Source organism: Dryobates pubescens, chromosome 27 (assembly GCF_014839835.1).
Source record: "Dryobates pubescens isolate bDryPub1 chromosome 27, bDryPub1.pri, whole genome shotgun sequence".
NCBI classification, from domain to species: Eukaryota; Metazoa; Chordata; class Aves; order Piciformes; family Picidae; genus Dryobates; species Dryobates pubescens.
This window is the reverse complement of record NC_071638.1, coordinates 14843451-14857289: the sequence shown is the minus strand read 5'-3', so window position 1 is coordinate 14857289 and position 13839 is coordinate 14843451. Positions and strand designations below refer to the sequence as shown.

The 13839-nt window shown below is 36.3% G+C and overlaps 1 protein-coding gene across 1 annotated transcript in view; it reads right to left on the bottom strand.

The window, feature by feature from the left end:
- Positions 1–320: 320 nt before the first annotated feature.
- Positions 321–13839, bottom strand: part of HDAC10 (histone deacetylase 10) — a 44244-nt gene continuing 30725 nt past the window's right edge. Inside the window, exons 4-21 of the mRNA XM_054173927.1 lie at positions 13500–13596; positions 12754–12851; positions 12571–12675; positions 12336–12404; positions 11624–11750; positions 11081–11146; positions 10650–10709; positions 10166–10255; positions 8793–8899; positions 8023–8090; positions 7297–7561; positions 6554–6644; positions 4923–5008; positions 4366–4419; positions 3636–3720; positions 2959–3144; positions 1015–1174; positions 321–399 (exon numbers count right to left, since the gene is read on the bottom strand). Coding sequence (XP_054029902.1) covers positions 374–399; positions 1015–1174; positions 2959–3144; positions 3636–3720; positions 4366–4419; positions 4923–5008; positions 6554–6644; positions 7297–7561; positions 8023–8090; positions 8793–8899; positions 10166–10255; positions 10650–10709; positions 11081–11146; positions 11624–11750; positions 12336–12404; positions 12571–12675; positions 12754–12851; positions 13500–13596 — 1840 coding nt within the window. The 3' untranslated portion in view covers positions 321–373. The remainder of the gene's footprint in view (positions 400–1014; positions 1175–2958; positions 3145–3635; positions 3721–4365; positions 4420–4922; positions 5009–6553; positions 6645–7296; positions 7562–8022; positions 8091–8792; positions 8900–10165; positions 10256–10649; positions 10710–11080; positions 11147–11623; positions 11751–12335; positions 12405–12570; positions 12676–12753; positions 12852–13499; positions 13597–13839) is intronic.

Sequence of the window (13839 nt, the reverse complement as noted above, 5' to 3'; positions counted from 1 at the left end):
GCAAGCACTTTTGTATTACACTGAGTATCAAAATGTTTTTGCTATTATGATTGCTCTGCTGCCTGACTTTCAGGCTTCTTTAACACTGATGTAGTCAAGCTACTGCATATGTCTGACTATAATGCCACAGGCCCCAATGTGCAGAAATGAAGTACAGGAGTTGTTTTCAAGTTTCAGTCTTGCATAATTAATACAAGTATAAAATGTGGAAGAACAAATCTCTAGCTGAAAATACAAATTTTAAGTATTTTAAAAATGATAAAAAAAAATAGTGAATGGCTCTTATTTATAGGCTTGACCACCTCTTTTCCTGATGACTTCAGGAACAGCAACACATTCTCTTTTTCTTCTGCTTTGTAAAATGATTCTGAAGTCAGTATCTTGAAATCCCATCCTTCACTGAAAATTAGAGCAATAAGAAAAATAGTTAGCACAATTCCCCACTCTGTAAGAACATTTTGATTGGAACCAGACCACTGCTCTTGGCTGTTTCTTTCAGAGATGCCTACCTTTATCATAGCTTTTTCTGTTGAATATCAACTTACTCAGTAAAGAAAGGCTTCTTTACGAGCATTCTCAAAACCACATAGGCATACTTAACTTGATTCCTATGCAAATGCATTACCCAAGCCTCAGCTATATGTGAATTATTTTAAGCATGATAATCACTGTTAAGTGATTTCTGGACAAGCCAAATGCATTAAAAAAATATCACCTCATTTTGTACTACATTCAGAAAACACGCTAGCAATCAGAGCTAGTGTACATCTTATCAACCATTCTTTAAGCACGTAATATTTAGAGTAGTATTTATTCAAAGCTCCCACAGGTACAGTTGTTATGCAGTGTAATTTGTGTTTTCTGCCTCCAGTGGCAAAATTAAAGCATGCAGAGTTTCATCCTTTTCACATTAGTTTGATGTGTACTCACTGAATTTAATATCCCACAGACTTACAGGGTCCAGTTACATTTTATCATCTTTTCAGAAAATGACATATATTAATAAGAACTTACCTGAGCACTGAAGCATCTTCCACTCCTTCTGAAACTGGTCTCTTAATATTTTCATTTTATTTACTTTCTCTTGGGTAGGAGGTACGTAAACGCCAAAGTGAGGTGTAGAAGCACCAAGTAATATTTTGGCTTCACTTTGCATTAAATTTGTATCTGTGTCCTATTTAAGAAGAAAAAAAAAGGTACTAGTAGAAACCAAATTTTATTTCTGTATTACATGAAGTAAATTTAAACAAACTGTTGTAATTAAGTTGCTAGTATTAGTAGCAAAAATTAGCAACTTTATGTTTTCAAATGTGTCAAAATGGGGAAGGTTTTTTTCTGAAAAAGTTAAATTTTATCTCCTGTGAAACTTGTTTCTTGCAAACTGAGAAAGAATCTCAGTTTTCTGATTCTAGTTGAAATGAAATTATGCTGGGTTAGAGGTAGGAAATGTTAGGATGGATGGGGAGCTTGTTTACTTCATGGATCACCTACTTTCTATTGGCAGAAAATAGTGTTATATTTTGTGGTAGAAAACAGTGAAATATTTTGCTTCATCCAGAAGTGACCTTTTCTCGACTCCTGACAGTCTAAATCAATACCATCTGCTTGCAGAAATTATATTCTGTGTTGATAGTATATGAAGATTATCATCATTTGGAAGACTGTACCTCTGTTTTAAGAAATATTTTTTTCAGTTATTCTAAAAAGCCACACATGTATTAGAAAATCCCCACACACCACATAATCCTGTTATGGAGCTACCTGCAGAGTACCAGTATAGAAGTATCAGTGGTTTTTTGGTTTTGAAGCTGCATGACTAAATTCCTTTTTATTTCTCAGTTTACCTTTAAGAATTTTATACTCCCAATTAGTAATGGGCAAATACACTATTCCTGTATACTGTATATCAGGTACAAATTATTTTATCTTGGACAATTTATCTATCAGTAAAACAAAATACATTTGAGAAGATGACAGCACAAAGTATGTCAAAACCTACTTGTCAGCCTAATTAATGATATGGCTTTAACTGGATACTTGCAGAATAAAATTGGACATGTGAACATTTGTTTTTACTCATTAAAGAAGAGCTAAAAAGCACAAAACCAATCAAGAGTTACTGGTTTTACAGCACACAGAGAAATTGTGATACTAACAGCCACAGGAAGCTGCAGAGGCCAAGAGTGTTGAGTTCTTTAAGAGATTAGACAAAGTCATGGAAGATATGCTCACTGTCACTTATCACACACTGGTCTGGATACAACCTCCGACTTCCTAAATTCAGAAATCCTTAATGTGGTAGTGTATGGAAACACTGGACTAGGGGAAAGATCCACATTCTTTATTTCCTTTCCCATGTTCTTTACCAGAAACACAAAGTTCAAGTAGATCAGTCTTCAGTTATGTATTATAGCAACTCAGAACCCTTAGAGGGTATGTGCTATTTTGATTTATTTGCTGCAAGAAGGATGTAGTGTGTGATAAAGTACAGCATGGGGGAGAGAAAATTTAGTGGTTTATAATAAATGTAGCAGTGGGCTGCTTTCAATCACATTTGATGGAAAGAGGCCATATAATTAACAGAGAGCAAGTGTCTGTTTTCACAAGACAGCTTTGAGCTGTGAATCCCAGGTGAAAAGGGAAGTTAATCCTCTAACTGTGGCAAACTACCAGAACATCTACTGTTTATAGACATCACCACGGGCTTGAATTCATGCCTCAGCTTCTCAGTCATGCAGGCTGCCTACAACACAGTATGTATCTGTGTCTTGTCGTCTTCTCAGGAAAGAAACAAACTTGGGCTATTTACATCATGAACTCAGGGGTAGCAAAGACAGTATACATACAGCCAGTATTTTCTACCAGACAGCCTGAAGCAGTTCATACTAAGTATGCTACTGTCTGATTTGAGTCCTGCCTAGGCGCTCTGAAGTACCACAGCTTAGCACCATTTCTTACCTCAATCACTGCAAAAATTCGAGACTCAGCTAAACCTTGTAGTAAAGCAAAAAGCAGAGAAATCCCATTTATTCCAAGGCTCCTGTTTGGTCCAACAGCTATTACTGTCAAGTTTGGTTGATAACTATATGCTACAGGAAGAATGAATCCAAGTACAGCAGAAAAGAAGTCATTTCCTTCAGCATCCTTTAATAATAAGGAGAAACTTTAGTAAGAATGTAAAGCCCCAGATATGAAACAAAACAGTAAGGCAATTCTCAAAAAGCTCTTGATTGATCTGGGCAACAGGATACTGAGCTATTTTCACCAAAATTTTATATTAAACATGCAGGTTATTCATTTTTTCCTTAGTGTCTTCATACCATAACTTCTTGTGTCTTCTTGAAGATGAACTACAATAGCTACTGAAGGTTACCTCAAACCTAGGGGCATTTGCCATTGGAATGGGCTGCCCAGAGAGGTGGTGGAGTCACCATCCCTGGAGGTGTTCAAAAGGGGACTGGACGTGGCACTTGGTGCCATGGTTTAGTCATGGGGTCTGTGGTGACAGGCTGGACTTGATCTTTTACATCTCTTCCAACCTTGGTGATTCTATGATTCTGTGATTCTCAATAACATTTTATTAATCTATAAATATATGGTTTCTGTTAAAAGTTTTTCCAGAAAACAAACCTTACCTCTTTCCAGTTCAGAGAAATATAGTGTTTGGAGCTGCTCCTTCCAGTCTGTTCTTTCTCACAAATATGTATAGTTAGTATTTTTCTGTTAAAAAAAATCCACATCTGAGTATTTAACCAAAAACTTCAAATGAGATAAAATGTCCTTCTCTTACATCATTCTCTAAGTAATAGTTTGTAACACAGTAGCAAGTAACTATTTTCATTACTACATGCCATAATGTAAACACCAATCAAAACTTAAATCCTTTTTAAGGTATTTGTTAAAAGAGCATTAAACACAATGAGCAAATTACTTTTAAGGAAAAAAGGGAAGTAGCAAAAAAAGTTACAGAAAACATGACTTCCAATAAGGGGCTCAGGATCAGTAGTATGTAGTCCCTTTAATTATAGGAGGCTACCCTATAATTAATAATTTCTTTATTACTTTATATTTTCAATAACAATGTAACTTTCAATTAATATAGAAGGATCACCTTTATATAGATATATATTTGTATTTATATATATATATATATATACACACCACTAAACTCATGAAGTGGCACTAGAAGATAGTGATTTGTTTTTTGAAATGTATTTGGGGATGTTTTATATTTTGTCTCAAGCTAAACAATGAACATCAGCTCAGGGCTGATTCCTTAATGTAGATTTCACCATACATATGGACACTTATGAACATTTTTTAAGCCTCCAGGGTTTGCCTCTCTGAAGCAAAGGGAAATCTCACCCGTCTTCTGTGTTTGGTATGATTTGCATGTCTCCAACAAATATACAAAGTACTCTGCAGAAAACAAAAATATACATACAAGTAGTTTTTTTTTTTTCCCAATTAGTGCAACTTGCTTAAAGAGTTTGCATGTAGATTAGATAAATAAAAAGAATTTATATTGTTTCTGAATCTGGTCCATCGGGAGCATAAAGAAAACACATTTATGATAGCTCAAGGGAACTCCTTTTCTCCCATCAAATATTGGAGAGAAAAAACACACTCCACAAACCCCAAACCAACCAAAACCAAAGAAAACGTCCTCTGGCCAAAACCAATTGCAAGCTGACAAAGAAAATGTAGGCTAGCACAGCAGTCATCCTTGCAAATGTTTTGTCTTTGGGAAGGCAAAAGATTTTTGCTGGCATGTACAATATTGTCTGTACTACATACTGAAAATGCTATGTGCATGGAGATGCTTTTTGGTTTAAAATGGAAGGTTTCAAAAGCAATTTGTCATATTTCACACAATTTAATATTTTGTCAAAGGGCCCCGAATGTAAAAGGTACAAACTCACCTTTGAAATCCAAACCGAACAGAATGTCTTAGGGCAACTGTAGCAGACACAGCAGCTGTGGGTGATTCTGTAATCCCATTGCATACCTGCAGAATATATTTTTCAAGATCATGTAAATTCTTATTTGTAACAATTGTATTTTTACTTGTTTTCATGTATCATTCAAAGAAAACTACAGCAGTATGAAAGATCTTAATGATCTAGTATCATAGGGTTAAGAAACTCTTCTTTATTTTCTACAGAAAGGCTGTATTTTATTATTATGCCAGGAGCTGTTCTATTACATCTAAAGTATGGTTCTGTGCTGAAAGGCAACTGTAAAGATAGCTTTTGCAGGGGAAGGTCATCTTCACCAGTTCTCTTGATCATCTGCAGATTGGATACATTCAGTGTGCCAGTAGGCAAACTGCACCAGAAAAATGTATCCTATGAAATAGGAGGTTGCCCCTGAATTATGATTCTGACTCTTCTTTTAGCCTAGGTGAGCTATTCCTTTCTGGAAAACACAACAACAGTATTACTCAGTCAGTGCTTCCGTAGTCATTTGTGTTGTGTAGTGCTTTGAACTCAACATGAAAGCTAACCAAAAAGATAACATATGCTCCACTTCCTCACTCCTCTTTGTATTTGCCAATTAAAAAAAAAAAAAAGGCTCAAAGGCTCAGCTTAGCATCTGCAACTCATGAAAGATTTTGGGTTTTATCCAGCTACCTATTTTTTCCCTAATCTATTTATAGATTGTCCTAGAGGGATGTACAGCCTAAAACGTTAGAAAATAGCATCCGAGATCTACATATGTGATTTCCAACAGCAAGAAAATGGCTTAGAAGAAAAAGGCCATTCTGGCAGTTACTCTTCCTTGCAGGCCTGGTACTTCAAGAGAGCTTTTCACTCAGAGGGAGAAAACTATTTATTATGAAGTAATATTCTTCATTTGTTTGCAGATTTTCCTTTTTGCTTCTCAAGCTTTTATACATAAACACATACATGCACCCTATAAGCCTGTTCCTGACCCTGCAAGAATCAAAATGCTGAACTGGAATCCCAGCATACAGCTCCACTAAAGTGAGGAGGGGGACAGGGTGTGCAATGTGCTTGCGGGGTGTGTTTGTAAAAATCAAAATCTACTCTGAGTAGACTGCTGTACAAATAACAGTAAGTGGATGCAGCTGCAGATGGCATACCAGCTCATAATGCATAGCAATGCAGAAGTAAACTGCAATAAGGACAAAAGGTAAAATTGTGCAGCAAGCAGGAAATTTTTTTGACGTTTCCTGTTCAGATATCTTATTGCTGCTCACTGATGCTTGACTGGAAGAGTGAATGCCTGGCTCACCTGTATGTCTGAGAGTGATGAGAAGCTTCCCACTTTCTCATAGACTGTAACTGCAGAAAATCAGGACAATATCTTGCCCAAAGATCATTATAAAGATGTCTTAGGGTTAACAAAGATCCCTCACTGGCTGTTTTCTCACCTTGCATACTCACTTTTGTAGCTAATCACATTCTAGTTGAGATTAGTGGGGCCGTGAACTACACAGTAACTAATACCTGGATGACAATAAAGTAGAAGCAGAAATCAGAAGAATCCGACTCTCTCCCCACTCCCCAAGATTATAGCAGTTTATTACCTCCTTCTTAAGTATTTTATCTAGGATTGCCAACATACTGCCAAGAGAGAGCAAAGTTTTGTCCTCTTTCACAAGGTCTGCATAAAAAGCACTGTAAAATAAATTATATGAAGAAAAACTAGGTCATAAGCAATAATGCTTTCACTGGGGACACTGATAATGCTGCTTTGAAGTGATTATTGACAAATTACATTTTGTATAGTTACTACATATTGATTCTCAAAATCCTAGCTCTAACATGATGAAGATTACAATGCTGCTGCCTGACAGTCTTGAGCTCTCTAAGCATGCCTCCATTCTGCACTGCAAAGAAAACAAAAATATCTGACAATATCTTGGAAATAGAGTTCTGTCAAAATTAGACTCGGACAAAAAGCTGATTTTCTGAAATCAGACCAGTTTGGGTTGTGGGTTTTTTTTCCCCTTTTGCCCAGCTAAAAGTGAATGCTGAGTTTTAAGGCAGTTTCTAGCAAAATCTCTCTTTAAACGAATACGTTTGCACTATTTGATCTACCTCCACTGAAATTCTTTTCTCTGGAAGTATTCTTATTAGTTCTTTAAAGGACTTCAAAGCATGAGGGACAGCCAACACCAGTGTCTTCATTTTTCAAAGGAAGAAACTCTGACTATAATTGAGTAGACTGAAACCAAAAAGATGACCATGGCAGAGACAAAGCTAGATAAGGGTCTGTATAGAGACCTCTTTATCTTCATAATTATGTGGAAAATTAGATAGGACCAACCTGACAAGAGCTTTCAGTTCAGTTTTGTCCATTTCCTTCACCAAATGAACAGAGTGTAAACATGTTGAACCTTTAGAGTCAGTTGTTGCTGTTTTGATAGGAGGCACTGGAAACAGAACATTTGTCATGTGCATTTCCAAAAACCTTTCTACTCGGGCAGTTTCATTGACGTTAGTTATCTCAGATTTGTGTTCTGTGGAGGAACTTGGATTAGCCTTCTTCAGTGGGTGTGATTTGGTACTCAAGTTTTGTAAGAACGATGTATCTAGAAAAAAAAGAGGGGGTTCCTATGTATTAATTTGTGAGCAGTGTGTTAATATTTGGTTACCTTTATTAACAAACCAGACTACATTGCATTCATAGTATGCATATTTATTTCCATGCACTAGCTACATTTTTTCCTGCCATGGGTGTTATTTTTTCAGCGTTGCCACATTTGTTCTGAACTAGAGAAAGGTCATTATGATAATAAATCTTATGCCTGTATTTTTGACACAAAAAACAACACCCTCAAAGTGCTATCTTTTGGCATGTTTGCTAGCTTCAGAAGTTCTTTTCAGACCAGCTGAAGACATGGCCTTGAATGAAGCCTTACAGTGCTTCATCAGTTACTTGATTAATAACTGGTAGTTCAGTTATTTTAATCCACTGGTGTTAGTAATTTTGAATTGCGATATTAATCCATTTATCAATCACATTTGCTTGAAGAAAAAGAAGAGTAATTACCTTCATACATCAACCATTTCCAGTATGGTTTATGTGCTGCTCTCACATTTTGAATAGATTCAACAGCACTACAAAAGAAACAGGATTAACAGTATCAGCACTGCTGAAAAACACAGGAAACGTAACTTACCTCAATGAAAAAGCAAAACCAAAACATTAACAAGAATGCAGAAAGATGAGAGTCAATAAGCAAACTGCTTGGAAGGACTAGATTCAAGAGTTAAAAAAAAAAGAGAAGTGGTGAACACGTGGTATGCACATGTTTATATACATTGAGTGAAATCTCAGTCCTGCTGTCAGAGGAAGCACACCTGCCCCTGACTTCAGGAAAAGCATGGTTTCACTGTCTTTCTGTACTCCAACAGATTTTATTTACACAATATAAAGATGCATTCTTCCTATTATAGCCTCTTTTATCACTGGTATTTGGTAAATGGTCTTATTACATTAGCTATCATAAAAATGTAACTCAGATCATGTTAATACTGGACAAATCACCTCTGAGATTACAGGAGTTGGGCTGATCTAATGAACAAATATGTAATCAGCTCTCTATTGCCTAGGATGATAGTGGAGTCTGTGGAGAAGAAAAAGTAGGGGGTGGAAGGGTATGGGATTTATAGAATCATAGAATGGGCTGGGTTGGAAGGGACCTCCAAAAGTTATCTAGTCCAACCCCCTCCTCTGCAGTAAGCAGCAAAATGTTCAAAGTGCTTATATCTTTAGTCTGACAGATACATGGGTTGTTTTAAAATTCTTCATATGCTTACCTTAGGCAAGGTGCCATTTCTCCAGTTATTTGAGGTATAGGATCTCCAAGCAAAGTTTTTACTGTCATGCAGACTGATTCAGACAATGACTTTAAGTGGTATCCACCCTAGAAAAAAAAAGTATTGTGTGTGACCTAAGGAAGGCTTTTTCCCCCCAAAATATATTTGAATTTACAGGGTACACAAGTACACACAAGTCAAGGATCTGTCATCTGAAAACAGGCTACTTGCTGAACTTCACTAGCATCCTATAAGTCAACTCACTTCATAATCATTTGATTAATTTCAGAAATTACTCATGACCTTGCCATGAAAACCCTGGAAACAAATGCCTTCTCCATTCCTATCCATAGCATACCATTTTTTGTGTGGAAGATTCTTTAGAAGGCACATACCATCACTGTCCTCTAAAATGTCTGTAGAAGGCAAAGCTCCTATGGCCTGACCCTTTTGAGATATTGTTGTCCAAATGGTTTGGCAGAATTTGGAGAACAACTGAAAACATATTTAAGACTGCTAGACTGCAGATGACAGATTGCTTCCTGCATACCACCTGTGGAGCAGTCACATCATCTGTGTTATGAGAGCATACTTATTTGCACTTCATCTAGTGGACAGAAATAACTGTAATACCCTGCTGGAAAGAAGGATGATGGAATAAAAGTCAGCAAAACAGAAGTCAAGTGAATCGATTAACAGTTCATTCTTGGAGACCTTGTTGGCAGTTAATTATTTCCATACACTTATTTATCTGAAAAGCCACCATCTTTCTAACATGCTGCAGAAACAGGGAATTGGAACCTGGATTTAAAAAAATGTGGGAAACAACTTTTTAATTTAAAAAAAAAAAAAAAAAAGTAAAAATTAAAAGCAGCTCTTAAAAAGAAGAGCTTGCACAGAGGCTTAAATCACAAAAAAGGGAAGTCAGGAAGAGCTCCATTATTTAGAGCATGTTTAAATTAAAGGGTTTTTTTATACTCTTCTGGAGTAGGATATATACTTGTAAAAACATTGGTAATGCAGCTTACTAGCCAAATATATTTTAATGAGTTTGGGACTGTCCAGAGCAGTGGACTAGTCACTGTGCATAAGAACTCAATGTATCTGTGGACAACATCTTGTTTTTAAGAATGAGCATATGACTTCTCTGTTTCAAAAGGAAAAAAAAGTTAAAAAAATATAAATCAGTTTTTAAGACACATGTTTCTTGCAGTGTACAAGAACGCTGTCAAATCTTTCCCCATTTTTGCATTCCTGATTATCAAAAGAAAATACTATTTTATTAAGAAGTTTCACTTCCTCACTTACAGCTTGCCCCATATGGCTTCAAAACAAAGACCCTACCCTTGGAAGTACATTTCTGAAGTCTTTACCTCTAGGATGACACACAGCTTTCCATTAGCTAACTGCTTCAGGAAATGGGTAAGATGGGCAAAAACCTCAGGAGTGGCATTCATTTGACCCTAAATGAAAGGAAGAGAAAAAAAAAAGAGTGTAAGAGATGAAATCCTGTATCAAAAACACTGGTAAAAAAATCACAGACATATAAATCTGAAATACAAGAGTCCCAGCTAGAATACTGTAATGCTTGCCTCTTGCTGTATCTAACAAAATGCTGAAACAACTGGTTTAAAGGAAGATGCAAAAACCAACACCACAGGAATTACACCTATGGGATAATCTGTCTTTACGTGTCATCTTGTAGTATTTAGTGAGGTGGAGTCAGCTTAAGGACTCAAGCATGTGTTTTTAGCTTGGTCAAAGTGCATTTCACCTAGCAGTCGCAGGACATTCAGGAGACACGAATATTTTGTGAAAAGACTCATGACTAAGAGCACAAAGGCACAAGCTACTTACTTCAGGGTCTCCAATTCCAGAATCATATCCAGAGGAGACAAGAACCAGTTGGGGATCAAACTGTTAGAAAACAGAGAGAGTTGTAGCATATTCTTATGTCCCATTTTCAATGTTGTGCTAGATTTCAACTGTAATAACAACTATTTAATTATTTCAACTAGCATATGAACACAAATGAAGACTCTCCTTGAATAAAAACTAAAATTATCCTTTCACACTATTTTAAGTTCTGCTGGGGCAGTTGCAGATCATTGTATTCAATATTTAAAAGCTAATACTCCATAAATATTGATCAGAAGAAATAATGTGTTCACTATGCTACTGGCAAGTACTGCATCTCTACAAAAATATTCACTGGTATCCGCTTAAGAAGTACTTAAGAAAGAGTCTTTGGTTTTGCTATTCAAATAGCAGAGCAGTAGAAAAATTACCTCAAAAGCCATGGGAAGCAGTACATGAAAAAATGCAGCAAGATAATCTGAATTTTCCATCCCAATCTGCAGAATATGAGAAATATAGGTTGTACTTTCCTTGGAATAAATTTTCTAAGGTTTTTCAGTATTTTAGGGAAATACAGTATAAAAAGTTAAAGACAAGGCAATCTTATGAGGTCAAGTAAAACAAATTCCATGTAAGGAAAATGCATAAATATCCACCATTTTCAATCTTAAGAATAAGCTTCACTTTTCTGTTGAACAAGGATGGACATAATCGTCTCCTGAAATACCTTCTAATTTGATAGGAAGGCAAGAGAAAAAACACATTTGGTTTTTTCTCCCTCTTTTCTCGTTTTTATTTAGACATTATCACATTCTGAGTCACTTTTTTTTAAGCAGACATTCCGCTGACACGAAGGAGGTACACTGTGCTATGACACCTGCCAAACAGGAAAAGCAGAGCACTTCTCAGAGTGTTACATAAAGCACGAGATACTAAGCTGTTGCACTTGCTTAGTTGGCTGTAAAAACATTTACCTTATTCCAAGGCAAATTTATGTTAAAACCTTTTCCTTTTCCCAGACCCACAGCATGATAATCAGATTCTTTGAGTGATGGCCAGAATTCCTGATGTTCATAGCGATGCCAGGAAAAATACAAAACACTAAAAGATACAAAAATCAAATTCAACTTGACAAAAAGACTCTGGAATTAATTTTGCATTTGCAAAAAAGAAGGGTCCTTTCTCCTTAGTTCCCTTAATGGACATGGACTGTGAAACTTGGTACATTAGGCCTGATGTCAAAATTAACCTATATGCATGCACTCTCTTCAGATCAAAGACAGGGCATTTTCGGGAGAGCAGACTTGTTTCTAGAATCTGTTTCTGTGACTCTTCCAAAACCAGTCTGAAGCCCAAATATTTTATGCAACTACTACCTGAATACTTCAACTGAGAGATTCACAAAAACAGAGGATGTAAGTATTGCCTGAATACTGGCATGAAGACATCTTACTACCCGTAAGCCAATATAATCATATTGTTCATCTTGGGGTTTTTTATTGTTGTTGTTTTTAACATTTTCCCTCTATTTTATGACAAGTCAAAGACAGTGACTAAAAAAAGCAAGAAGAGTGTTTTGTAAGATTCTAGGATTAAATATTTTAAAATATTATTCTCTACAGAGGCAAACAATCTTTAACCATCTAACATTTAAAACAAAAAAAAAAAATAACATATCCTTCAAACCTTGGATCCTCTTCAAAGATATATTGAGTTCCTTGCCCATGGTGCACATCCCAGTCAACAACTAGGATTCTGCATGGAACAGTAGAAGAAAACATTCAGTGGAAGAACTACAGTATCTTGAGCTAAAGGAGGTACAGAAGAATAATGTTTTTCTGATCCTAGAGGTACATGACACCCAGAATATTCCAGATATTAAAATATGTTACAACATAAGCTGTTATCAAAATGCACTTACCTCTGTAGACCATATTTCAGTTTGGCATATTCTGCTGCAATAGCAACATTGTTGAACAAACAGAACCCATTAGCTGCATTTCTCTGACTGTGGTGACCTGGAGGTCTAAACCAAAGTTTTATATGGTTACTCGCAACAAAATAAATATTGGGAAGAAGTGAAAACTCTCACATGTATTCTTACCTCACTAATGCCATTCCATTACACACTTTTCCTGACATCACAGCATCTACCAGCTGCAAAGTCGCTCCTACTGCTAGCCTGGCACAGTGGTAAGTGTTCTGGAAAAGAGAAATGCACAGCTGTCATCACTCACTCACTCAGCTTGTTTCAAACTAACCACGTATGATGTGTTTTTGCACCCCAACAGCAACCTGCCTCAACATAATTCCACCCGGCTGAGGATGTATGCATAGTTGAAGGCAGAATTTTACAACACGGATTCCAGTGTGCTTTCTACTAGGTTTACCTGTGATCACTATATCCTTTAAAAGGATGGTCTCTAGAGCAGTTAAGAAACAGATGGACATATTGACCTGACTGGTAGAATAACATGACATCTTTGAAAATAAAGAATGAAACCTTAGAGAAACAAAACAAGAAAGGCTTTACCTGGCATAAAATGCAAGAGCAGTGGTTATCAAAATATGATTTGCAGGTCACTAATGGTCTACAGTGACAGTAAGTGACAAACACAGAGCTATACTGGCACAATATAATTGCAGAATAGATGACAGGACACTCAATCAATTTAAATTACGGCATTACACTAAACTTGAAACAGGCAACAATAATATCATAAATAAGTCTACTTAAATAGCAAAAAAAAAAAGTATCAGCAATTTTCCCCTACTTAGAAACATGCCACTCAAATGCAGTAACAGAAATACTTGTAACTCCCAACAGAGGAAGCAGTTTAACTTACACACCGGATGAAAGAAAAAAGCATCATAATTTCCAGAGACTCTTTTCAGTTCCTCTTCACTCATTGTCTGGGTGCTTTTAGCCACTTCCAAGTGTTCTGAACTGCAGAGGAGAGAGAGATTAACACAACACTCAAACAACTAGAAAAGTTTGCTTAAATGTGAAGTCTAAGGAAAAGTAACAGAATGTATGTTAAAAGGGACTTTCTGTAAGACTTCACAAGTCTAATAGGTACTCTGGAATGTTAGTTGCAGGATACAGGGGTGGGGGTGTGCGCCGGGAAAGAGTGCTATGAAAGCAATGTTTCTTGGATGTCTCAGGAATGTTACATTCTTCTCACTCTTG